Here is a 26,133-nt window from a genome sequence, read left to right on the forward strand (position 1 = left end):
CTCCCTATGCTCTGTTACAGGTGAGGACCCATCAGCCTGCTCGGAGTCTTCATAGGACCCAAACCAGCAGGAGCCAGCCCAGGTCACAGCATGGTTACAAAGGGTTGCCCAAGGCCACAATGAGATAAGTAAAGGTGAATTCACACAAGCTCACAGGGATGTCACCTAAGGTCACAGTGGGGTTACTTAAGGTCACAATAGGGCATCCTGAAGTCAAAAAGAAAGTTTATTCAAGGTTGGCTCACAGTGATAGCCTCTGAGATCACAACATCAGCTCAGGGATACCCAGAACTCTCCTGCCCAGTTCTCAGCGGCAGGCTGACGATGATGGAGGGGAGCCAGTGGCTCCCAGGTAACTGCTTCCTGGACTCACTTTCAGATCTTCAAATCAGAGGTGGCTGGTCCCTTTCTCAGGCCAGATCTTCCCAGAACCTGAAAGCCAAGCTTAGCCACAGCAGCATCCCTGGGAAAGCCCAAAGGCACAGGGGGGTCGGGGAGGGTGGATGCTCCTGTCATTTCATATGGACGTGCCCTGTAAAGGGTCTGATTGGAGTCAGGAACCTGTCTGCCTGGCCTGTGCTACAAGCCAACAGCTTCCACACTTGCTTTCTCACTGACTCTACCCTGCCACAGACAAGCCACATGGTCAGGTTGCCGAGGGCTGGGGCAAAGATGGAGCTGGAGAGGTTCCTGGTCAGGCTGTGCCAGGAGCCAACAATGTCCTCAATGGAGCTGAGAGATGCAAGAGCAAGGGGTGTGTCCTGTAGAGCCACAGCCTGTGATCTGGGTGCTCTGTGGAAGGTGGGCCGATGGGCGGGCTAGAGTCCTTAAGTAAGGAGTAGCCATGTTAGCAGTGTGGCAGGAAAGCTAACTAAGGACCGAGCATAAGGCACACACGCTCAAGGTGATGTCACTCGTTGTCTGGATAGCTCCTGGGCGCCAGGGTACTTTCCCCACTCAGCCCCGCCACAGGCAGGAGGCTCGAGAGATAACCACTGGGTTTCCCCAGCTTCTTGCCTCTGCTGCTTTGGCTGGGAAGGGAATCTTGAGGATACCACAAGGCTAAATTCACCCAAGCTCGCATGCTAAATAGTATATAAATACACCTTTACCCTTGGGTAGACAGTTCTGAGACTCCTCAGAAGCTGACTCAGTTTCCCCAGGCTGGCTTTTCCTCTCCTTACTGGGATCTTACCCCAGTGAGAGACACTTACCCACCCCTTAGTCTCTGCCTTGGGGGCTCCAAGGCCAATGCACCCTAGTATCCCAGTAAGGAGCTTTCCACCTCCGATCAGGGACCGTCATGACCTTTGCCAGCACTGTTAGAACAGTTCTATGCTGCAACTGGGATGTTCACAGGACCCTGGAACTCTGGTGATAAGTGAAAAGCAGGCAACAGCATTGGGAGCCATGTGCCCAGCAGAAACAACATCTCTAGATGGATAGGCAGGAAGTTGGGATACGCAGTGATCTTTCTCTTTTGCCTTTTCTGACAACCCCAAAGTGTGTACTCCTATGTTGTAGAGACATGGCCACTCCCTAGAGGTTTACCTGGAGGAATAACTCAAGTTCAAAGTACCATGAGTGTCCACGGAGAATGGCATGAAAGCTGGTAGCCAGGTGGGGCAAGACTGCACAGAGATGTCTGTCTGTCTGTCTGAGAGGCACAAGGCTGTGGGGTACCAAGATGCTAGACGGAGGCTGGGGGTGGGGAACACTGAGGCAGCCCCAGCCCAAGACAGGAGTGGATACTCTAAGTAGCCCTTACTCTATCTGACAGCATCACCCAACACACACTCTCAGCGCGTCTACATATTCTCCAGAAATCTACAGCCCAGATAGCCACACTCAACTCCGAGTGGCCATGTTGTCAGGCCTGGAAGCCTGGAATGGGTCCGTGTGGGTCTTGAGCAGTCAGGGGAGGAGGATCTAACAAGGTACACCTAGGTGTGGCCATCTCCAGTGTTTCCTCTCAAAGAACTTCATAAGCTCACAAAACCTTGGCAGCCATCTTAAAGCCACTCTCACTTCTGCTGGTGGGGAGGGATACAAGTCCTAAACAGTTAAAGGGTGCTCCTGATGGGCACTTAAGTCCTCGCGCAACTCAATGCCACTGGATCCTTTCAGGCCCACAGCCTGGACACTGGTATTTGAAAAGATCACTTCTGCTCAGTCCCAAAGATGTTGGCCTGCTGTGGGAAGGAAGACCTCTGACCCTAGCCCTGTACCCAGCAGGTACAAGAGGCCAGCCATGTTGACAGCCTCCTGAAGCTATACGTCCCAGGCTACCTAGATTCTGATGGAAGTCAACGTTCATTTACAAGAATGAAACTATTTTAAACTGGATAATCGGAGCCAAAAACAAAATATCACAACATGGCTGCTAGTGAGATACACAGCTTGGATGCTGAAACCTACTATAGAGACCCAAAGGTACAGCTCTCTGGGAGGTGGGGGAGGGGGACACTCCAAGGTGAGTAAGATCTGGGCTGCGTTATAGTAGAATATCCTACACAAGCATTGCACCTGGAACTGCACTTAGACCACTCCCAGGACCGGAAGCAGCATCATAGAGTAAACTGAAAGAAACCCTTTCCTCCCTAGATTGCTTTTGGTCATGGTGCTGTACCAAAGAAATAGAAACCTAATTTTAAGGCATGCCAGCACCTGAGACTAGATACCAGCTGCAAGTTGGCTGCAGTCCAGAAACGACCCCTTCACCCCTGCCACCCCAGGACTTGGGCATCATGTATCCAACGTGACCATGCCCAGATCCTGCCCTTAGCATTCCCTGAGCCCCTCAGTCACTGGTAACCTCACACTGCAGGGCTGAATATACTATACTCCACCATCTAACCTGGCCTCAGTGGTCCCTAGAGGCTGTCTCAGTGAAATGGGAAAGCACCTGGCTAAGCACCAGGCTTCCTGGGTAAAGTAACAGGGCCCGCCCTACAGCCACTGCACACCTCAAGTCTCCCAGCTTTGGATGAATACAAATAGCACCCCTAGGTGTCCCCCACTGGGTCCTGTTGGCCTCCGGCTGGAACTCAAGCCATGCTTTCTCTCTGATGTGCAGTGTGAGCACCTGGGGTGTGTCTCCTGGGAGGAGTCAGGTACCGGTCTCTCTGCACCATGTAGCTTTATTAGTAAAGGACCCTTGAGCCTAGGTCCAGCAGGAGTCACTTCACATGGGGGCATGCAACAGCTTCAATTTCCTGAGGCCAGGGAGGCAAGTCAGCTTCAGCATAATCCTCTCTGCTGCCCCCCAAACTATGTCCCCATGATGTCCATATAGGAAGTCTCCTAGGGGGTTCAGGGTATGTTGAGGGTATAGCCACATCTTTAAGACAGAGTGACTCTTAACCAAGGCCAAACTTTCCTCCCCATAATTCTCAGGGGAACATGACGATGAGGAGAAAGTTGGGAGGGCAGTGCTGGAGCCCATGCCAGGAAAGATCTAAAATCTTTTCAGTACATGGCCCTCCAGTCTCAACTATGGGACTGTGCTAGAGAACTCAGGAAGTGGTCCAGCTGCATCTGCTGGTGCTGTGGGTCTGGTCAGATGAAGGCAGATGCCATGCCAATCCAGTTCCATCCCACCCATAGAAGGGGACCAAGGTGAAGCCCCAAGATAGAGGACTCCGACAAGGAAAGAACAGATCTCACAAGCCCAGCTCTAGTCACAACGAAATATGGGGTCACAACGAAATACGGGGGCCCCCAGGCAAGTGTAGGTGCCTGTCTACACAGAGCAGCTCTGTGCCAGATGACAGGGACAGATGTGACACCCCAAAGACACAGAAGACACCGGAGACTTTGGAGCCAACAGGTCTTCCTTACACAGTGGGGACAGAAAAAGGTCAGAGGACTCATGGGAGGAAACCTTGAAGATAATGACACAAAGCTCAAGGTCATAGAAAACCCCAAGGTCGCAGGAGAAATCGTCAAGGTCACAACCCAGGAAGAAATACAGCACGGGAGGAAAGGTCACGGGAGGAAGCACCAAGGTCACAAGTCTCAGAAAGAAATGTGTGAAGTCACAGATCCAGAAGAGGAAATTTCAAGGTCACTGGAAGAATTCTGAAGGCCAGGTGTTAGAAGGAAGGCTCAAGGTCATGAACTTCAAAATGAACACTCAAGGTCACGGGTTCAAAGTCACAGAAAGGAAGACCAAGGTTACAGGCACCCAGGAAGAAATCCCAAGATCAAGATTACAGAACAGACCACTCAACGTCACAGTTCTGGAAGAAACCTCAAGGTCAAAATCAGAACTCAAGGTCACTGGGGAAACACGAAGTTAACTGAGAAAAATTTAGTCACTGGGTTCACAGAGAGACAACTTAGGTCACAAGAGGAAACCCCAAGGTCATAGGGAGAACCATCAAAGTCAACGCTCAAGGTCATGGGAACTCTCAAGGTAACAGGACCAAACAAGTTAAAGCAGGAAAATGGGGAGCTGAGGGACTCCCAGGAGAGTTCTGATGCTCTCAGCCCACACACACAGGTGGGGCTTGGGGAGAGGCAAACAACCACAGAAAGGCCCAATAGGGCCACATGTAACAATGTAACCAAGTCGGCCATTAACTCACCCAAGCAGCCCAGCTCACTGGGATGTGCCTATGGAAAGGGGTGGGGCAGATCCCAGGGCCCTTGTCTTGTGGGATTGAATTGATGCCACTAAACAGGCCCACGGGCCAGTTCCCATGTGTCAGGGCTGCCAGGCCTCATAATATGTAGAATTTCCCATGAGCACCAGGCTTTTGGCTCTCCTGATTTAAGGGACCAAGAGGCTTCCTGTAGATCAGCTTGGAGGGTAAAGGCCTCAGAAACCATGCCATTCACCTGGACAGTGCCAAACTCCAGCTCAGGAAGGGTGAGGGGCTACAGCCTCACTTTCCAGGAGAGAGCACAGCCAGTGGGCAACAGGGACCTCTGATGGCCACTGTGCCACAAGCTGCCCATGTTGATACATCCAGCTCACGGCTGCCTGACACTCCTTGGCACTCACTGGGTGTTCAGGACCATCCGCTCTGGTCCAGTCCCATTCCATGCAGGAGCCCAGGGTAGACAGTCAGTCTGTCACTCTGGCAGCCCCCACTCTCTGATCCCCAAGTTTTCATACCCTCAAATCAACCATGTGATGGAGCGACTCCAGGAAGCAACCAGACAAACAGAACCACGGGATGCATCCAGTGTGCATGAAGTTTTGTTGATTTTTTTTTTCTCCTTTTAGTTCAAAATAAAATATATATAATATATATAGCAGGCTCTCAGGTATATAAACTGATAATATTAAAAATACAAAGTTCACTTTTACAGAACCAAAACAAAACAAGGAAACCACACACACACAATTCTGATTAACAGTGAAACCCAACAGCTTACTATAAAATAATCTCTGTCATGTCTCCATGCTGCCATAGAAGCCATTTAGCAATGGGGAGGGGGAGGGAGTCCCCAGGGGGCCCCACCCTGAATGATTCCCAGAGTCCCCTCATCTTTAAGCTAGAAGAAATGTTAAAGGGGCAGAGGAACACAGGAAGGCAGAGGCGCATCAGAAATAATGGATAGGTAGGTATATCATGTTTATTTTAATACACCTCATTAGTTTGGCTAGGAAAAAAATAACCGTCTCGCTGTCCCAACTTACAGCAGCCTCGTGCGTGTTATCGACGAAAATGTCATCCAAGAGATTTAAAAAAAAAAAAAAAGCTAGGCAGAGAATAAAAAGGAGAAGCGTACTCACTTCATGGTGTAAAAAAAAGAGAGAAGGAAAGGAAAAAGAAAATAAAGAGATTCCATGTAAGGCCATCAGGAAGATCCTAGGCAGACTCAAGCGAGGTGGTGGCTTCCAGGCTGTGGGCATCTCCCACCTGTTCAGTTCCCATGGAGCTGGCAGGCAGCATCCCAGGCGGGCTCCAGGCGTCCTTGGCGAAAAGCACCTGTGCCCACGGGCAGAATCCAGGGTGGTGGCCAACATCAGCCACCTCTCGAGGGTCAGTCCTGCAGGGCGGCCCTTCCGTCGCCCACTTCAGTCTTTTTGTTTCTTCTGGTGGGGTTTTTTTGTTGTTGGGTGTGGTTTGGTTTGTTTTTTTGTTTTTTTTTTTTTTAATTTTTTTTTTTTGTTTTTTTTTTTTTTTTCTTTTTTGTGGTTTTGTTTTCGCTCTCTGTGACAAGGAAGCTTTCTCACTGTCTCTCTGAGTGCTACAGTACTTGCTTTGATGTCACACTGAACAAACGGACACTGTCTCTTTGTCCTCGGACACAGTTTTTCACGGAGGAGAACAAAGACCGCACGCACATTGGCAATGAAGCACCATACATAGTATGTTCAGGAATGTCACACGCCACGCACATCCGTGTCCCGGGAGAGGGCAGCCGGCTCATCTCACCTCACATCTGTGGGAAGGCAGGAAGAGTTAAGGCTATGACCACAGATAGAAAACAGCAGGGCCACTTAGCCCCAACTTGTTGATATACATAATTAAAAAAAAAATCAAAATTTCCACAGTTTAATCAAATCTTCCCAATTTAAGAATTGGTACTAGACTGGCTGCATTTCATAGAAGAACCCATGCTCCCAATGCATAGATGGAGAAACTGAGGCATAGAAAGTTCTTTTTGTCCTTCCCCCTATGTTTCTTTCTTCCAGCCTAAGGCCTGTACCTTGTTGGAGGTTGGCAGTTTGGGCCATGAAGTATCAGAGAGAACAGATGCCACCAGCCACCCTGCATGTGGGTCTCTGTGACTAATCAGAGCAATGATTTTGTGTGGCTGTTCTGGTGCTGGTGATCAAACACTAGCACAAAACAAAGCTACACCTCCCAGTTCCATAATGAACCAACGATGCCAGGTTGCCAGCTGGACACAGGCAGTCACAGAAACACCTGCCTCTCCCTTGAAGGGGTCCCTGTCAGCAGCAGCCCCGTCAGAGCCACATGAAGCAACCCCAAGGACCTGCCCAAGGAGACAAATGCCCAAGACAGGCATCCCCAGGCACCCTCGTGTGGGAGCCAGGGTTCTCAGACACCCTATCTCTGAGGACTCTCCTGCCCAGAATAACTGTTTGTCTTGGATGCCCCTAAGTCGCATGTGCCAGGAGGAAGGGCTCAGCCAGACAGGCTCCAGCCCTCTGAGCCAGACAAGCTGACACTTAGGACAGGTCTGGGAAATGACACGCCCCACCTACATTCCCTACACTTCCGGGGAAAAGCAGCCATCACAGGGTGGGTTTGCAACAAGCATTCCTAAGAGGCTCTACAGCCCTTCTTTACCTGCTTGACTCTTCCACCCCTGGAGCAGCCTCCGTGGGTCCTGGCGGTAATTTTAAGGACAGAACCCACAGTACAAAAGACCACCCCATCTGGTCTTACACAGATTAACCTCTTCCTCCTTTCCTGAGGCCACTGCTGGTTACAAAAGCTGACTGACTGCCCTGGCCACTTAACTCTTCAGATCCACCAGCCTCCTCCTCCTTAAACGTATCAGCGCAGTGGGCAGTCTCTGCCCAGATAACTCCAGCAGAGCCACCAGAAGCCCCCACCCTTCCCGCCATGGGGCACTCGAGTGCCTGATCAACGACCAAGAGAAGGGCAAAGCTATAGCTGCAAGGAGACCCGGCCGAGCAGTCCCAGAAGCACACAGAACCTTGAGCCAATCAGGGCCCACGGAAGCGGGATTCGCTTGTCTGATTGTGTCCCAGCCCTGTGCGAGGGAGTCCCCAGCTCACCCGGGCGGGCAGGGCCTACCTGGTCGGCCGCCTTAGGTGGGTTTTAACCTTTTCCTTTTCCGCTTTTTACCTGATTCCCTACGCCTTCCTGTCAAGGAAAGGGCAGGGGAGGTGAGTGGCCTCCGGAGGGCCTGGGGTGGGAAGCCACAGTAATAAATACTGAAGGTGTTTATCTTTCAGAGAGAAAGCCTGATCCACCCTGGTGCATAGACACTTCCGGGTCTATCTCTGCACCTGGGCTGCCTGAATGTTGGCATATACAGGTGTGCTGGGCAGGATTGAAGGGCAAGACCCTGGGCAGCAGGGTACAGCCCGAATCCAGTGTCTACTGTTCCACCTGGAGGCACTGTTCCACCTGCAGGCAGTTTCCCTGACTGTCACTCTGCAAGCTAGTGTGGACAGCTGGCAAATCCAGGCCTGCTGACTCGACTCAAGCAACTTTTCCCATGGCTGTGATGGGCTTGGCTGGGTCGGATGTGACAGATCCCTCATCCCATATCCCTCAGGACCCACACACAGCAAATCAGACAGTGTTGGCCACTCACCCGTCTCCTCCTCCCGATGGTCTGGGTTCAGGTTGGAGGTCGCACATGCACACTCCAGGTGTTCCTCTAACCTCACCTGGACCTCTTTCAATTTTGGCTTCTTCCTGACATACTCCACTTTGGCCACCTGCCGAGGAAACAAGAGCCAGCGTCAACACCATGTGCCCAAGGGAGACTTGCTTAGGGCACCCCACACCAGGACTCAGATACCTAACTCTCCTCAAGGCATCTTCCCTTGAGCTCAGGTCTGCTTTCATTCGAAATAAACCCCAATGATGCTAGGCCTACAGCTGCCGTCCCAGCAGCCAGAAGCTCAAGGTCAGCCTGGACGACACAGCAAGGGATGTGGCTCAGCTACCAGAGCACTTCTCCTCAGCAGCCACAAAGCCCTGAGTTCCATCCCCAGCATCATATAAACTGAATGAACGTGGCGGCAGAAGCCTGTAATCCCAGGACTCAGGATGTGGAGGCAAGAGGACTAGGAACTTAAGACACGTAATTGCCCAAAAGATCTGAAGGGCGTCAGCCAAGAAAGGGTGAGCTGGACATTGGATGGCGGAACATAGTACTACTCCTGTTGTTAGTAAGAACCCAGAGTCTCGGCTAGAAACAGCAGTGTGGCTACAAAGCTTGCTGACAGAGGGAACCCTCCCAACTTGTGGTCTCTGAGAGACACGCCAACCCAGCAACACACCTCCAGGTGGTACAGAAAGTTTCTACCGGATTCTAGAACCCCAGGCAAAGGCTCCCATCGTCCTGGCCAGATGCGGAACACTACAGCCTCATCCTCGCAACACTCGGGTTGTGAGTGTGCCAACTCCACCCCCACAGACTGTGAGTCGTGCACACAGCTCCCAACAGAGGAATGCAACTCCACACACTCCCCCCCCCCCCATCCAGTAGTTCCTTAACCCACTCCAGCCCCCACCAACTGCTGCACCAGGAGGCAGCTTGGAGCCATATACCCTGCTCCCTTCCAGCATGACGTTGCATTAGGGAATCCTCTAGGTCACCTCCCTCAGAGTCCAGACACCAGTACTCATTTAACCCTCCTGGCCAGCCAGTGAGGAGGCAGGATTGTCACCTCCACGGATAGAAAAGAAAAATCAGGCACAACAAGCCCTCTCCTGAGGTGACCCAGAGAGTGTGGCTGGCGGCGTGTTCCAACCTCAATGCCACCTGGAACAAGTGTCAGAGAACAGCCACCCTCCCGGCACTGCAGAACTGCATACAACCAGTGCCAAATCTGTGTCCGACTCCCAGAGCAGCCCTAAGGGTCTCTACCTCACATCCCACCATACACTAGGGAAACTGAGGCTACAGCAGTACTGAACCCACCCCAGGTGGCTTAGAGCACCTAGCAGTGGCAGCCTTGTGAAGTTCAATGCTGAAAACAGTGCGTGGCCCACCCAGAGTGACCGGGGGAGCTTGGGCAGGAGAACACTCCCCAGTGTTCTCCCAAGGGTATTAAAGCTCAGGCGCCAAGAGGACCCTTGGAAGCTATGGTCAGCCATGCACCAGAGTACCAGGCCAGGCAGCTTTCAGAGTCCTGGGGACCAGACTCAGCCAGACTCTGCTGTGGCTACCGACTTGGCTACATTAATGGTTAACATGGGTGCAAAGGGTGCCGGGTGCCTGGAGGGCGTGGGAAGTAGAATGGGTGCCCCAGGTGTGAACAGAGTCTGCCAAGTATGAGCTCAGCATGGAGGGCGTGGGGCCAGGGGTCAGGGGTCAGGGGCCAGCCCAGGTTTCACTACGTCAGAAAGCGGGAGGGACAGCAACTTGGGGCTGTGAAAGCCAAGGAGGGTCTTCCCCTGAGATCTGTAGGCATGTGGCAGGCTTCTGCCCAGGGGTCTTGCTCAGAATGTTTTGGTGGAGTGCTGGGCCAACCTGAGCATTTGGGTCGGGCTATGCTCTCCAGATACCTCCAACCTGACCTGTGAAATAGGGACAGTGGTCACACCCACCCAGGTAGCTCATGAAAGAACAAAGTTATCTCTACAGAGGCAGCCAGAGGTCAAGTGGGTATGGTGGGGTAGGCTGAGGCAGGAGGATTTGTCTCAAGTCCAGCCTTGTCTACAATATGAGTTCCATGCCAGTCCCCGGCTATAAGACCATGTACCCCAAAACAAACAAAAGACACAACAGTAAAAAAAAAAAAAAAAAAAAAAAAAAAAAAAAAAATCACCTAGAAATGGGACATAGCCACCCTACAGGAGGAGCTAGCTTCAACAAAAATCAATATTCACGCAAGGTTCCTTACTAAAATTAGCCCCCAAACTCTGTTCAGGAAGTCACCATGTCCCCAGAAGCAATGCAACCCCCGGTCCCTAAGCTCAGAGTCTCACAGTCCACCCCAGGGAACAGAAGGACAACCCCTGTCTCTCCCCTTCAAGAGCCCTAGGGTAGGTCAGGGAGGAAGAACTTCTCCCAAAAGAAAAACATCAGCCAGTCCCAAGAGGAGCTGGAGGCAGAGATGCCACAGTCGCCAACCTCCAAAGATGTCTATTGTCTTTGGTGATCCAGCAAACTCCTAGACTGCCTAGATTTAAAAAAAAAAAAAAAAGAGGCCTGAAAGAGACCACGGCCACAGACACCAGTGGTGGGTGCTGTCCTCTTCCACCACAGCCTCTGTGGTGGGAACCAGGTAGCCTCATGCGGCCCTGAGCACAGGCTGTCAGAAGGGGATTTGGTTTGGTTTTAACTACAGCCCTCCAGCCTGATCCAAACCCTGACTGCAGGGCAAGTACAACCTTCTCCACTGAGCCTAGGGGTCCCCTGCATGAAGAGCAACTGATGAGCCGCTCCAGCTGGGGAGGCCCATTCTTCCAGACAGGCCCATGGTTATCAGACAGAAACAAACAGCGGTTTATAGTAGCACCTGCCTCGGGAATGCAAGGATTCCAGCCGCTCTGCCACCTCTGTCTGGCCAGGAAATGGCTACAACCACCCCCACCCCCACCCCCCGGGTGCACACACACACACAAAGAACATGTTATGAATACTACATTTTCCCACTTGTGCCCCATGCATTCCAGAGCTCCCTCAAGTTCAACCCAGAGTATCACCTGGCCAGGCCATTATCCAATCACTCCCCTGCACGGAGGGGGTGTGGGGGGACTTGTCTTTCTACTCCAAGCCTCAGGACAGTGGTGTCTATGATAAAAGCCAGCGCTGATTGAGCTGAGCACAGGGCACAGTCCCTCCTGCACGTCAGCTGCATGGACCCGACTGGAGCCTATTCTACTAGATGAGGAACCAGGTGCTGGCAAGTGGACAGCTTGCCCAGGCCCCTCACTCCTCTGCTTTCTATTCAGCCAGACATAAAAGGAATGAGCCCCCAAGGCCTCACAGCACAGAGACCTGGGACCTTCCCACAAGAATCCTTTAACTTGACCAAGAGAACATTAGGTTCTGGCTCCCAAAGTGCCCCACGGACATCCAGTGACGGGAGAAGCTGGGCTGGGACTTAAAGGCTGGGGCATCCCTGTCCCACCTGGCTGAGGGCTCACAGCTTGATAAGCATCAAGCACATCTCAGGTGTTTTCTGTCATGCTGCCCCAGCCTCCTTGGATCTCAAGCCTTTCACTGGAGGGACTGAGAGACTTGCTCCTTCAAGACTAAAGCCTGCCTGGCCACCTTCTCTGAAATCTTTGCACAAGCCAAATGATGGAGCCCAGCTGGGACTTTCCTTAGAGCATAGCTTCAGACCCTACTCAAGTTGGGGGCACCTTCAGAAACCTGGAGCCTAACCCAACAGAGCCCCTACGTCCTGCATGTTGGAAACTGAGTAATCAACCTCCTTATCCAGCTCAGCAGTCAGGTCAAATGATGGCTCGGAGCTGACCTGACCCCTTAGCAGTCCCATGGAATGTAGACAGGAGAAGCCTCACCTCTGTCCAAGCTAAACACTCCATGGGCTCAGCTACGCTGCGAGGTGCAGGCAGGCCCACAGGGCGTCCTTCTCCTATCTCCACAGCAGGGTATGGAGAACACTGCTAGCACTTGGGGTCAGGTGCTACATGCTGAGCAGAGTGGGAAGGGCACAGGAGGCCAAACAGGGTAAGGTCCTGGGCTGCTCAGGTATCATCCCAACCAACAACTGAGAAGCTGAAGCACGAGTTCAAGGTCTCCCTAGGCTACAGAGTGAGTTCAAAAATCACCTCAGTGATTTAATTGAGCCCTGTCTCACAATAAAAACCATGGAGGGCTGGGTGCCTGGCTTAGTAGTATATATAGCATCTGCCTAGAATCTCCAAATGAGGGGCTGGGGGCGTGGCTCAGTGGTAAAGGCCCTGCCTAGAATCTCCCAGGGAGGGGCTGGGGGCGTGGCTTAGTGGTAGAGCCCCTGCCTAGAATCCCCCACTGAGGGACTGGGCTATGGCTCAATGGTAAGTTTGCTTGTAATGAGAAATTCTGGGCTTAACCTATAACACTACAAGGAAGGAAACACACACACACACACACACACAACATAGATATGGCTGTTGTGAACCTCATCATCAGCCCCACCCCTGCTGACCAGAGTCTGGGACTTTTGGGTCCATCTCCCTCCATCCAGGTCAACACCAGCCTCCACCCCAAATGCTGCAGGCCTGGCATCCACAATGGGGCTCCTGTTCCACTGACCTTCTGTCCCTTCGGCCAGAGCCTGCAGTGTCTGGGGCCGGATGTCCCCTCCTAGCTCTGGGAGGGTGGCAATGGTGGTGCATATGGGTGGGTACTTACAAGGGACTAGGGAGAGCCTAGCCCAACAAGATTGGTCCCTTTCAACTGATCAGGACCCTGCTGAGTCCCATATAACACAGGGAAGAAACAATCAATACAGTAGGTAGCAGTGTCAATGGGAATGGACAGTAGCCCCTGTGCCAGGGCCCGGAGTCTCTGAAAACCTCCAAGTCAAAAGCCCCATACACAATTGGTCATAGTACCTATCCCTTTGACTGTTTCCAGCATGAAGAGACCATTCCTACACTCAAATTGCAATAGCTCACGCTTATAACCCCACCAAGCAGGAGGCTGAGAAAGGATTATCTCAACTTGAACACCAGCCTGGGCTAGAGAGTTCTAAGCCAGCCTGGACTACACAAATCCATGGCAGGCAGGGAAGGAACAAAGCCAGACAGGTTGAGAAAAAGAAAGGCCTACTCTAGATCAAAGCTATCACCTGTACCCGAAAGAACAAGATGGCAGGTTTCCAGAGACTCCTCCATATGCCATCAATGGGAACCCTGAGGCCCAGGAAAGGGCTGAGTCTGGTCCAGGTGACAAAGGCTGCCAGGGTGCTTGAATCACCCCTGGTAGCTTGTCCCTGCTGCTAGCCAACATCCTGTCCAACCTCTGAGGGTGGACAGCAAGCCTAGCGAGCACCCAGACAAGTCCATGGAGCCCTGGGAAAAGCCCATGGCTTTTGATGGAGCATCCAGTCCCGAAGAGGCTTGCAAAAAAAGACTTGTGCGGTTTATGCAGTCAACTCTCCCTGGAACTCTCTAGAGACCAAACGCCAGGCATCAAGGTCATTTCCATCTACAGAGGCCTGGGTGGTGGGTCACAACCAGCTCCTGAATGTAGGTCCTTACCAAGAAAGGTGTTCTCCTGGCACCCTTCTGCTGGGGCCAAGAGTCATGGCAGGATTGGGAGTTGAGATAGATTCACTAGGATAGAAGAATGGGATCTGAAACCTTCACACATGATTCTGGGGATCCTGCACCCCCCCAAAGGTATCATGGCTACAGAAGCCTGTCTGTGTCAGGGGTAGATGTTATCCTCAGAGACATTCTAGACCCTCAGCTGTCTCGTGCCCAGACCCTACGGCTTGCACCCACTTTGCCACCCAAGGGTCACATGTTGGCAGAAGGGCTTCAATCTGTCAGAGCCACTTGTCAGACTGTAGACGGGCTTAGAACAGTGGTTCTTAACCTGCAAGGGTTGTGATCCTTGTTGGGAGGGGGTCGCATTAGAAATTCTGTATATCAGATATTTACACTATGATTCATAACAGTAACAGTTATGAAGTAACAATAAGTGGGGTGGGTGGGGGGTCCACAACAACATAAGCAACCGTATTAAAGGGTTGCAGCATTAGGAAGGTTGAGAACTCAATGGTCTGACTGACAGAATGCCAAAGGCTCCAGCCTTGGCAACAATATCACAGAAATGCACACAACAAGATAACCAGCCTTCAACCATGTTCTTAAGACTCATGCCCAGAGAGAGACTAAACCTCTGGGGCCTGGAAACCTTCCATCATCCAACAAGGAGGCCAGCAACTGAACGAACCCCTGAGAGCACAGAGGGACGTACAGGTTCAGAAGGGGACAGACTCAAATCCCACTGTCACCTATTCAGACAATGACCATTCATGAAAATTATGGGCCCAAAATCTCTCTCTCATGGTGATAAGTGGCTAGTTCCTCTGAATGTAAACATGCCCTCTTAGAGGGAGCTAGGAAGCTTTAGAAAGCTAAGGAAACTTACAAGGCTTGGGAAGCCCAGAAAGTTACAAGATTCACAAGTAACCCCTCCAACTACACACTTAAGTAGTAACTGCTGTAAGAGGGAAGACTCTGCCAGAACAGGGGAGAAAGTTCTAGAGATGCGACTCTCTCCAGTCATTCTCAGTGCGAGGGTGGGCATTACTGTCAAACATCTGTCTTTGAGTCACCCACACTCCTGCAAGCAATCGAAATAACCTCATTGGCTAGCATGCTGGATGGTGGTGGACTACTTTTTTTTGGCTGGATATCCTATCTAGGATGAAGAGACATTTGTTCACAACTCCCCAATGATACAACAAGGGACCAGAAGAACACAGAATATCCCACAGACCCTCCTAAAAAAGCCAGCCCCCTGGCCCGTACGGAGCTTCGTGCTAACAACCTTAAGCCACATGCCACCCTACTTCTCAAACCATTCCATCAACCCCAGAGTGTTTTTACGAGACTGACCACGAGAAAGGGCTGGGCTCACCTTGACACTGCGGTGGTGGACCCGTGAAGGTTGGCACTTGACGCTGCTGGTGTTACAACAGCCAGTGCAGCGCTTCACCTCCACACATGGGGGCCAGATCAGGAAGTTGGCCGATGTGGGGTCCACCTGGCTCCGAGGTATCTCGTAAATGACCGTCCTGGTCTTGCAAACTGCGGGAATGGCTTCCTCTGCAAAGGCAAAAAAACTCCAAATGAGAAAAACTAGAATGTACCTATAGCACACAAAAACATGGTCGCTGATCTCCCAACCCAGAGATGCCTACCTAGGCTGCACCTGGGCGGAACCCACCCCTGCGACAGCCCCCCAATACAAAAGGATGTTAGTTGCCTTGAATGTACAGGGCTGAAACTCACATCAAAGCTACAGACATAGTTCAAGGCCAACCTGGGCAACTTAAGGAGGTCTTGTCTCAAAGTAAATTGTGAAGACTGCTGGGAAAATGGCTCCTGGATAGAATGTCTAGAACCCGTAAGTAAGGGGCTGGGGGTGTGGCTCAGTGGTAGAGCCCCTGCCTAGAATTCCCCAGTGAGGGGCTGGGGGCGTGGCTCAGTGGTAGAGCCTCTGCCTAGAATTCCCCAGTGAGGGGCTAGGGCTCTGTAATAAAGAGTATTTGCCTAGCATGCACAAGCCTTTGGTTCCATCCCTCGTACCCTTCCTTGCTTTTGCAAGCCAAAAAAGGGGGACATCAGAGGAGCAGCACAACCCTACCTAGTCTCCACGTAGCCCAAGGCTGGAGACCTGGTTATGAAAGCCAGAAAACTATACTTATTTGTCCCCCTGAGAACAGTCAGTCTGGGGCCGTCTGCTTGGCAGGTGTGCACAGCAGATAAGAAATCCCCTCAGAGCCGGGTGTGGTGGCGCATGCCTTTAATCCCAGCACTCGGGAGGCAGAGGCAGGTGGATTTCTGAGTTCGAGGCCAGCCTGGTCTACAAAGTGAGTTCCAGGACAGCCAGGGCTATACAGAGAAACCCTGTCTCGAAAAACAAAAACAAAACAAAACAAGAAATCCCTTCAGGACCCTGGGATACACACCCTTCTCCTCCTCAGGCAGTCCTCGTTAACCCCATTTAACCCTAGACCCTGTTGTTGCTCACGATATAGTGGCTGCCTGGTAACTGTCTTTGGGACTAGCCAGTGTGGGGAGAGGAGGCTGAGGTATCAGGAAGGCCCTGGCCTATCCACTCACTGTCCCTGCTGGCCTATCAACACTGAAGGGGACCTTGACTCTAGACTCAGAGCTGGAAGGAGTGATGGGGTCAGGGAGACCGGAGCCAGCTAACCAACAGGAGTGAACCACACCTAAGAGATGCAAGAGATTTGTACACTAGCAGCTGCCAATGCACTCCAGAGAAGCTACACAGGTGTCTACAGACTCCCTGGGGGTGAGAGGGGAAAACATGAATGAACAGGGATGGGGGACCAGACTCCTCCCTGCTCTCTCAGGGACCAGCATCATCCTTCTGGACGTGAGTCCCTCCAACACAGAGGCCCCAAACACTGGGCCAGGTACACTGCTCTGGGCTCCCAGGTTTAGCCACTCCTTGTTTCTCATGACAGCCCTTGTAGAGAGTCTTTTAAGTGGGTCTCATGTAAGGGCCTTAGATTGCACTCAGTACCCCTCAGCTCAGTTGGGAGTAGGAATTCTATAGTCCTAGGGGGATGGCTGAGATCTATTCTCACCTCAGGAATGTTTTCTGCCAGTAACTAAGAATCTATATTTTTGCTGGTAACTACATCTCAGAGAGAGGGGTCTACTTGCACAGGATCACACAGCAGCCAGTGCCTGAACAGTCCATAGACAGCCCCCTTAGCTGAGCTGGGACTCACTGGCTCACAGCTGAAATCCCACCCTAGAGCCAAAGGTGAGTGAGGTAGGGTCTCTGGAAGAGGTGTCCTCCAGCTGTGGGCCCCAGCACAGTCCAGGCTGCACCCGGCTTCTGCAGCTGAAGCACGGGAGCACGCTGGAGCTCACCTCAGGAACTGAAAAGTAAGCACAGCCACGTTTTCCAACGAAGCCTCCTTGTAGACAGGCCCTGACAAGACTGGGCACTTAAGGAATTTATAATGTTCCCCTCCTGGAAACTCTTGGCCCAGGCACAAGACTGCAGAAGGGCAGGCAGGAGACACTCTAAGAGAAGAGAAAGAGGGCTGCCTCCGTGGGGAGGGCAGCAGGCCAGCAAAGCCTTTGTTTGGTGGAGGAGGGATATGTGGCTGTGCTGGGGGAGGACCGAGTTAGCAGGGAGCACTCACAGGGAGCACTCATAGCCCCAGTGGGAACCTGCCCCCTTCCAGCTGCCACACAGCACACAGCCTCCCATGCTCACCAATACTTCTCTTCCTGCGAATGGGCACAGGCCGCTTCTCGGGCACATGGTTAATGGCATGGGACCCATGGGCTCTCAGGCTTGTCTCCAAGGCATCCTCAGCCCCTGAAAGTAGAAAGAAAAATGTGGTAAAGAGTCCACACGTATGTAATCACACCCCTGGGACCTAAACAGCTGGGGCTTCTACAGCAGGTTTCAGAGCAAGAGGACAAAGGGCCCAGTCCCCAAGCCCAGACAACTGTGCTCTGCTCGCAAAGGGGGCTTACAGATGTGCCTTCAACCAACTCCCTATTGTCCTGTCAGTATGCATGTCCCCAAAGTGCAGCTCTCCTGTGAAATTCTGAGGTTCATTCAGGAAGGCATTCAGGTATCTCCCTTATGACTCTGAAGGGAACCCTTGGAGGACTGCACTGGGTCAGGAAAGTCCCAAGGCCACCCAGCTGAGCCCAGTCCTGAAGCAGTACTACCATCGCAGCTGAAGCAAAAATGGGAAGGGCGGCTGCCTCTCTCTCCTGCTGTTGTGTGTACAGCGCCTCCCTCTTGTAAAGCAGGCTTTGATGAAATGCCCTAACCTCTGAGGGGCATCGGAAGCAACGCCAGACTGGGCTGCCAGCCAACCTCCACTGTTCCTGAAATAAGCCTGCTCGGAGGGCCAGAGGCCATGAGAAACAGCAAAGGGGTGCGGCTGGTAGCTGAGAGAGGACTGAGGCTGGAGTCCCGAGTGAGCGAGCGAGTGCTGGATGACTAAGACAGTGAGGCATACAGAAAAGAGAGAGGAGAGCAGAGGCACGTGAAGGAGTGTTTACACCTTGAGGGCCACCAGGCGCTCAGCAGAGGTACAGCCACCAACTGAGGACAGAGTTGAGGTAAGCCCGGAAAACCTAGCCCCTGAGATACACTGGCCCAGAACAGAAGAAGAGGCCACTACACTGCCCCTGAGTTCTGCAATTCCCTGGGACAAGAGGACACAAAGCCCCACCACAGGCTCAGCCCCAAATACAGTCAATCTACACCTGGCTTTCCAGCCTATACCACGCAGAACTCCAAGCAAACTTCCTCCTTCTTGGGTCCCAACATTTAGTGACATCCTGCCCAAATGGACAGCTCCCCAAGCAGGGGATACAAAACCTATTAGGTACCACACCATCCACAACCAACAGGAGACATGCCAGCCTCCTCCACCCTGAGACGTCTCCTACCCACACATTTAAGATAAAAAGCAAAGGCTCGGCTAAGGTGTGAATGTCAACGATGAATCTGAGCCCAAAAAACTATTTAAAATGACTCAATGTTCCAATGGCACCGATTTTAGTTTAAGACCCAAAATAAGATCAGAACTGCTCATGCAGTAAAAATTTCCCATCAACCAACTGTTACAAAGAAGCGTCTCTTCACAAAAAAAGTGACATGGTGAGTCATGACCTAGTGATGACCATCCTGCTGTGACCAATTTAACAAGAAATGAATGGGCCATCCACTCACAGGGCCTGCAAGAGAGGGCGGTGGTACCAACTGTGGTCCTCTGATGCCTGGCTTGCCTCAACGTGTACATAGTAGGTGTCACTGACTGCAGAGACCAGGGCATTAGAGTCCAGAGAAACTGAACAAGACAAAGACAAATCAGACAAGTAGGGTGTGGTAAATCCCCTCACTCAGGAGGTGGAAGGAGGAAGATGAGGAGTTCAGAGTTCAAGGTTCAGATACAAAGTAAATTCGATGTCAGCCTGGGACACACAAGATCCAGTCTCAAAAAAAAATTAAAAACAAAACAAAACAAAAACTCAGAAATAAAGACCAAAGGAGAGCTGGGAGCCTCCAAGGCTCAATCAAGCCCAATTCCCCAATCCAACATCTCCTGACTGAACCTAATGCAGACAAATGCAGCCACAGAGACTGGCTATAGCTCCTACTCAGACAAGCCCACCTTCTGCCCCCCAGATCAAGATAGGTGGTCATGAGTCAGAGGTGGTAGCATAACAGAAGGATCTGAAGTTCAAGGCCACCCTTCTCAAGAAACCAAAGCAGGCTAGTGATGTAGTTCATCTGAGAGGGGGGTCCAGAACACACAAGCCTGGGCTCCATCCCCAATCCTGCATTACATAAGTATGGTGATGAGTATTTATAAAACTACTCCTATGGAAATAGAGACAAGAAGATGTCCTTGGCAACATAAGGGAGTTCAAGGACAGCCTGGGCTACTTGAGACCACAGCTTTAAACTAGTAAGTAAATAAACAAACAGTCACAAGCCAATAGTCAATCCACCACGGTGGCATCTTTGATGCATTCTTTGGGAGTCTAAAAATGTTATCCTGTGTGACACAGCTGAGCCCAGCATGAATTAGTAGCTAAGCCCCTCTCAGGTCAAAGTCACCTCCCTTTATCCTATCGCAGATATGTGGGTGACAATGTCTGATGACTAGAGGAAGGACAGACAGAGTTCACTAGCCCTGTCCCGACTACAATATTGTGAGTAGCCTGGGATGGGATGTGTATGTATCAGTTGCTCAATGACCCATGGCGCCTGGCCAGCGGCTCTAGAGAACAAAGCTCCCGTTACACCACACACACACACACACACACACACACACACACACACACACACAGAATTGACCTGAACTTCTGAGCTGTAGTTCACAGCAAGGCTGCATGCCAGTAATGAATCTCTGGACCCAAAAGCCACACTGGAAAGACCACTTAGAGCTCCTTGACTCTGCCATGGAATGCTCTGGGCTCAGGGACATTCTTGACAGTGTACTGGAATCTTGCCACCTCTGGAGCTGGGCCACACAGCCAAGGAGCTGCAAGGTTGGGAGGAGATGCCTTCAGGGTTTCCCCATCTGGAAAATGGGGATGCTGCCAGCTCACTAGACAAGCCATGTGCCAATCTCAAGGCTCCGCCCACCTGGATGAGGAGTTGGCTGGGACACCCCTAAGCCTTTCACTGCTCCCTGCAACCTAGATATAGAGACAGCAAGATTTCACCTGGAGAGGCCATCCTGAAGGATGGTCCCAGTGAGGACGCCTTCCAGCTGACTCTAAAACTGACTACCACAGCCTTCTGCAGCCTCCTCTGGCAGCCAGAGCCACAGGGCCCCTCACTTCAAGAAGAGACAGAATGTGAATGAGAGCCAACCAGCCAAGACTAGTTTCCAGATAGTTTCCACATCAGAGCAGGGGGATAGCCCAGCAAGGAAGACCCCACTTTGGGTTGGTGTCACAATGGGTCCTCCAGCTCTGTCTTCAAGACTAGGAAGCTAGGAGGGTAGCAGAAGTCCACACCCACACTTGGCTTCCAGAAGTTTCCAAGGGAGATTCCCAAATGTCTGATAGGTAGAATGAGGGTGAGGATGTCCTAAACACACACACACACACACACACACACACACACACACACCATTCTTTCAGAAGCAATTTGAAACCTCCAGGGGCCCTGGACAGCTTTTTCTCTTTGGACCCTCCCAAGGAGGAGGCCTCCAGCCCCCTCATTGGGCACACCGGCTTAACCTTAACAGAAGCTTGGTGCTAAAAGCATTAATGGTGGGGGGTGGGGGAGGCGTGGCTGCAGGGAACAGCATAAGAATGGTCACCGCTGCAAGTGAATGGCCCATTTCCCCCAACATATAGACAGCGGGAGGCCCAGCCCTAGGCTAAGCAAGGCAGGAAAGCAGTCCGCCTTCGGGGGACCAGCAAAAACTCTGGGAGTATTTCCCCAAGTGACCCAAGCCAAGTCCTCCACCAAGGCCTACTCAAAAAGGGATCAGATCAAACCCCCTGACCCAACTCTTGATATCCAACTGAAACCCTAGGCCTGCCATCCCTGATAAGGATCAGGCCAAGGATTTCCTGGGTCAAGAAACTACTGTTTTTTTGTGTTTTTTTTTTTTTTTGGTTTTTCGAGACAGGGTTTCTCTGTGTAGCCCTGGCTGTCCTGGAACTCACTTTGTAGACCAGGCTGGCCTCGAACTCAGAAATCCGCCTGCCTCTGCCTCCCGAGTGCTGGGATTAAAGGCGTGCGCCACCACGCCCGGCTCGGGGCCGCCTTGTTAAAAAATGCTTTTGGCATGCAACAAAAACAGTTCAGGCCTCTCCACCACCATAATTAGGTACAAATTTCCAAATGGCTAGACCATGTGATTTTACTTAATTCTCTCACCCTCTCTGAAAAGTTTTCAAGGAGGGGGAGAATCATCACTTGGAATCCTTCACTTTAGCCCTTTAGTTCCTCCTGACAAACTCACTGGGACCTTTTTTCTTTTTTTCTTTTTTAAGCTGGTAAATTTCATCCCAGTGTGTCAAAAACAAAAACAAAACAGGCTAAGTGTTCATTTTGAAAAGGTTATCACAAAAGACAGGAGGAGACCACGTCCTCCCCGCACTGAGGCTGCCTCTCCCATCCCCATCCAGCCCATTTATTTTAGCTCTTGTCATCCGAGTCTAATCCAACCCTACATTTACAAATTGTTTTCTACAGTGGCTTGGCTCTGGCCCGAGGCGGGAAGCCCCCAAAATAGCCCCAAGCGCCCGTGTTCCAGGCGCGCCTTTTTACAGGATGGTGTGGAGAAAAAACATCGGCCTCCTGCGGCCACCAATGGGACCCAGCCCCGGGCGATCAAGGCACCAGGGAGTGGAGTTTACAAAAGGCCCGGACCGACCAGCTCCTCAAGCACTCTGGGGGCCCTGGCCAGGAGAAGACTAGCCACAGTCACGCTCCCTCCGGGCCGGCTCCCGCGCTCCCTGGCCAGAAGCAGCCGTTGACCCGCACACCTGGCAGGGTCTTTCGGCATACTCTAAAACTGAACTTTCAGAGACACACCCGCTGCGTTTCCCTTAAAACAACCCCTGGGTGAGCGAAGCAACCCTCCGCTGCCGCTGGGAGAGAAAGTGGCAACTACAAGAGAAACGCCTGACTCATACGCCTGGGCGTTTATGGCCGGCGAGTGGAGTCTGACCTTTCGGTGCGCTCCTGCGCAGCGCCCGGCCTGGCCGAGCGCGCAGGGTACGGTTCCTCGCGCAGCCGGCCCGCCCCGCCGCCCGCGCCCTCCTCGCAGCCAGGGCAGGGCAGGGGCGCGATTTACCTACGGAGTCTATCTCCAAGAGTCGCTGGAGGTCCCGGATGCTGTGGATCTGACTTCGAGCCAGCCGCTCGATCAACTCCCGGGGTATCTCGGCTTCCTGCAAGCAGACCACACCGTCAGGACGCGCCCAGGGGTTCCAGCCCGGCCCCAGGGGCCACGCAGCCCAGCCGGACCCTCGTTAGGCCCTAGAGCCAGAGGATCGGGTGGGGCTAGATGGGACCCCCCCTAAATCCTCCACACTGTTCCTATCTGTCTGACCTTGGTAAAAATACCCCAACAATGCCATGACATGTTCAGACAAAAATCACCCGCGCTCTGGCCTCCCCAGGGTGTCTGGGGGCAGCCAGGGGCCCGAAGAGTTTCTGGTTTAATAGCTAAATCCACATGTAGAAACAGAGAGGGTCGAAATGCGTCACGCATCCACGACTGGAGTCACAGCAGCCTCAACACTTTAATCTAGCCGGAGGGTTCAATTTCACTCCGGGAATCCTGAGCTGAGCCCGCAGGGGAGAGGGTCTTCCCTCTCCCCCACCCCACCCCCTACAAGCACGCGCGCCGGGTCGCCCCACCCGGCTCAGGCCCAGTCACGGCCCTAGCGCCGACTAGGACGCCCAAATCCATCGGGGCTTAGAGAGGCTGCAGGGAATGCAAGGGGTTAAATATCCACCTCGCGCCTCTCCGGTCCCTGCCCAGACCACCCCCACCGTTCAGCCTCCCCCACTCTCCGTCCCGGTTTTTAAAAGGGAGTCAGGGTCGCTGGAGGACTCAACCACGAAGTTCCCACGACAGGGGCTGTGGAAAGTCATTCATCACGGCAAAGCTCCCGGGGAATGGGGGGGAGGGTGGCGGTGGGAGGGCGCGGGCGCCTGGCCCGGCCCCAGCTGCCTCGTTCAGCCACCTGTAAGCAGGCCTGGGCGGGCGGAGACTGCTCCAGCCCTGCGTCGGACTGGGTTTGGGGACCGAGAACTGGGGACTGCGGCTGGGCGCTGCCCACCCTTCCCAGTCCCGGGCTACGGCCGCACCCTCCTCTACCTGCTTACTGCCCGCCCTAGTCCCCTCCCAGAGCACGGTCAGTTTACACACACCCCCTTTCCCGCTTCCCGCACCCCGTTACTGCATTGTCCGCTGCGTTTGGGCTGCCCCTTCTGGAAAGGCACCCACAGCCCCCCGAAGTTTCTACCCACGGGTTCACCTCGCGGCTCCCCCGTCCCCCTCCAAGGCGGAGCGACGCAACGCGCTGGAAACTCACCAGACACACTTGGGCATGGCAGAAAATAGAACCCAGTTGGGATTTAAAAAAAAAAAAAAATTACACCACCCTGACAAAACCAAAATGCTCTTTGCAGAGCTTGAAACAGGTAGCCGAGAGGGGCGTGCGCCGAGGGAGCCGAGAGGGGACAGAGGCGCGGGGGTGGCACCCACCTCGGCCAGGGCATGGGCGAGGTATCCGCAGCCGAGGAGCAGCAGGCAAGCCCAGGTCCTCATCGCGTCCCGAGGCGCTGGAAGCTCGGCAGGGAGGCGAGGCCGCGGGGCGGGCGCTCCAGCCGGGCTCCTGTGGCGGCGAAATTCAGTACCATCCCTCAGGGAGCGCGGCCCGGAGGAGGGTGGCGCGGAGAGCAGGGAGCCTGCGGAGCGCGCTCGGCGCGAGCAGCGAGTGCAAAGCCAGCGAGGAGGAGGAGGAGGAACAGAGTCGCTCCGGGAGCCTCCTGGGCCGCCGGGTAGGGGGTGGGGACGGAAGGGGCGGAGGGCGGGGGCTGGGCTTCTTCCTTGGTGCGTTCCCCGTGCTGGCCGCCGCCGCGCTCGCTCCCCGTCGCTGGCTTTAGGAGCGACCCGGCCGGTAAATCCGCATATTTGCTGCCGTCAGCCCCGGGAGGGGACCGCGGAGCGTGGCTGCAGCTCCCGCCGCACCACCGATCACCTGTCTGGACGCTCGGCCCGGTACCAGCTACCGCCTCGCCTCTCCCTGAGGGCTCCGGGCAGTCCCGAGAGCCTGTCCCCGGGCCTTCCTCTCGCCGCTGCCGCCCCGGGCCGGGCACGGCGCGGCCCAGCACGGCGCGGCCCGGCGGCCTGCGTGCGCCCCTCCGCGGCGCGCCCTCGGCTACGGCGCGGCGCTCCGCCCTCCGCCCGCCGGGGCCGGGCAGCTCCCGCGGCCGCGCCGCCTGGCAGCAGCCTACCCGCCCGGGGCCTCGCTACGCCGCCCGCGCGGGCCGGAGGGCGGGCGGAGGGCCGAGCTGGCGCCGCTGCCGCCGCCGCAGCAGCCGCGGGAAGACCAGAGGAGGAGGTGGAGAAGAAGGCGCAGGCAGGCCGGGCTCCCGGAGTTGAGCGGGCTCCGCAGGACGCGCGTGTGGAGCCGGCCGGCGACAGGGAGGGGGTTATAGCGCCGCCACCGCGCCCCTCCCCCTCCCCCGCCCCCCGCCTCCCCCGGATTCCGGGCCCGGGACCCGCACCTCGGAAGCGCTCAGGGGTCTCGCGGGCCAGATCGGGCCCGGCCGCCACCGCCACTGCAGTGGCCACACACGCGCTCACGCAGGCAGCTACATCCATCCAAGCTCGGCGCCCGCGGCTCGGAGCCCACAGGCGCCGGGGCTCCCGGAGCGCCCCTCCCTCGAGCTTGCCCACCCTTCAGTGCCAGCTGCAATCCTGCGGCACCGGGCGGGGAGGGGAGGAGGCCGCTGCAGAAGCACGGCCGTCTCCGGCTCGCCTCTCTCTCGGGCCCCAGCGGCAGTAAAGGGCAGCGCCCAGAGCTGCTGCGCCAAAAAGGGCATGAGAGTCGGCTTGGCCCCCGCCCGGCGCTCGGGCCGCTTCCCACTGTAAGGATCCAGTGCTCCAGCCTTCCCCTCTCCATAAAAGGAGGGGGAGTGAGTCTTTGCGGAGAGGCGGGGCGGGTTTAGGGGCGCGTCTAGGGCACTCACCTGACGGCTGCCACGCGCCCGCGCCCCAGAGCCAAAGCCTGGGACACCTGATTGAGGAACTTGCACTCTTGTGTGGAGGTGGAAGCGAGGCTAGGGTCGGGGAGGAGGCTGCCTCCTGCCTCATCGCCACCTTGACACCCGGCACCCTCCAGATCCTTAGCCCCTGGCCGAAGGCCCAGCCGCACCCTGAATGGGGAGCTGGAGGGATAGAAGGAAAGATAGAAAAGAAGCGGCGGGTGAGGAACTCCTGGGTTCTACCTTGGGATCCAAGGCAGCGCAGAGCGCCACCTCCGGCCAAGGCACAGTACAGACGGGTGGCGGGGAAGGCACATGCGGACAGAAGTCTGATCAGGGCTGGACGGTTCTCCCATTGAGAGAGATGGATTCCTGGTGGGATGTGACCCGACGGCAAGGCCAGTCCTGTCAGCTCCTTGACAAGCACTCGGGTTAGAGGATTGTGGACCTTTCAAATCCCAAAGTTAGACAGAGCCTAGGGCTCTGGAGACTATGGAGGGCTCCAAGGGTAGGGGTGCAACTGGATACCGCCTGTCCAGT

General features: G+C 54.1%; 1 protein-coding gene across 3 annotated transcripts; it reads right to left on the bottom strand.

Annotated features, from left to right (window-relative positions):
• Window positions 1-5,568: 5,568 nt before the first annotated feature.
• Pdgfa (platelet derived growth factor subunit A) lies at window positions 5,569-25,768 on the bottom strand. Of its 3 annotated transcripts, none has more exons than XM_085837376.1 (8): window positions 25,579-25,768; window positions 24,089-24,218; window positions 22,667-22,763; window positions 17,590-17,694; window positions 15,244-15,431; window positions 8,275-8,401; window positions 7,749-7,817; window positions 5,569-6,399 (listed from the first exon to the last, which is right to left on the bottom strand). In XM_085837376.1, exons 2-7 carry the CDS (start codon window positions 24,149-24,151, stop codon window positions 7,762-7,764), a joined length of 636 nt encoding a protein of 211 aa, XP_085693502.1. In that variant the 5' UTR covers window positions 24,152-24,218; window positions 25,579-25,768; the 3' UTR covers window positions 5,569-6,399; window positions 7,749-7,761. The 3 variants fall into 3 exon arrangements, with proteins under 3 accessions (XP_085693502.1, XP_021018677.1, XP_021018678.1); XM_021163018.3 differs by lacking the exon at window positions 25,579-25,768 and adding an exon at window positions 25,114-25,335; XM_021163019.3 differs by lacking the exons at window positions 7,749-7,817; window positions 25,579-25,768 and having other exon boundaries at window positions 24,089-24,315.
• Window positions 25,769-26,133: the final 365 nt, after the last annotated feature.

Source organism: Mus caroli, unplaced genomic scaffold (assembly GCF_978045245.1).
Source record: "Mus caroli unplaced genomic scaffold, Mus_caroli_1 scaffold_4, whole genome shotgun sequence".
Classification (NCBI taxonomy): Eukaryota; Metazoa; Chordata; class Mammalia; order Rodentia; family Muridae; genus Mus; species Mus caroli.

Excerpts from the sequence above, each read along its gene's own strand:
- Pdgfa (XM_085837376.1), bottom strand. The coding sequence starts at position 24,151 with ATGAGGACCTGGGCTTGCCTGCTGCTCCTCGGCTGCGGATACCTCGCC. Across the intron at positions 22,764-24,088 it reads TCGCCCATGCCCTGGCCGAG|GAAGCCGAGATACCCCGGGA; the intron begins GTGGGTGCCACC and ends GTCTGCTTGCAG. Across the intron at positions 15,432-17,589 it reads TCGCAGGAAGAGAAGTATTG|AGGAAGCCATTCCCGCAGTT; the intron begins GTGAGCATGGGA and ends TTGCCTTTGCAG.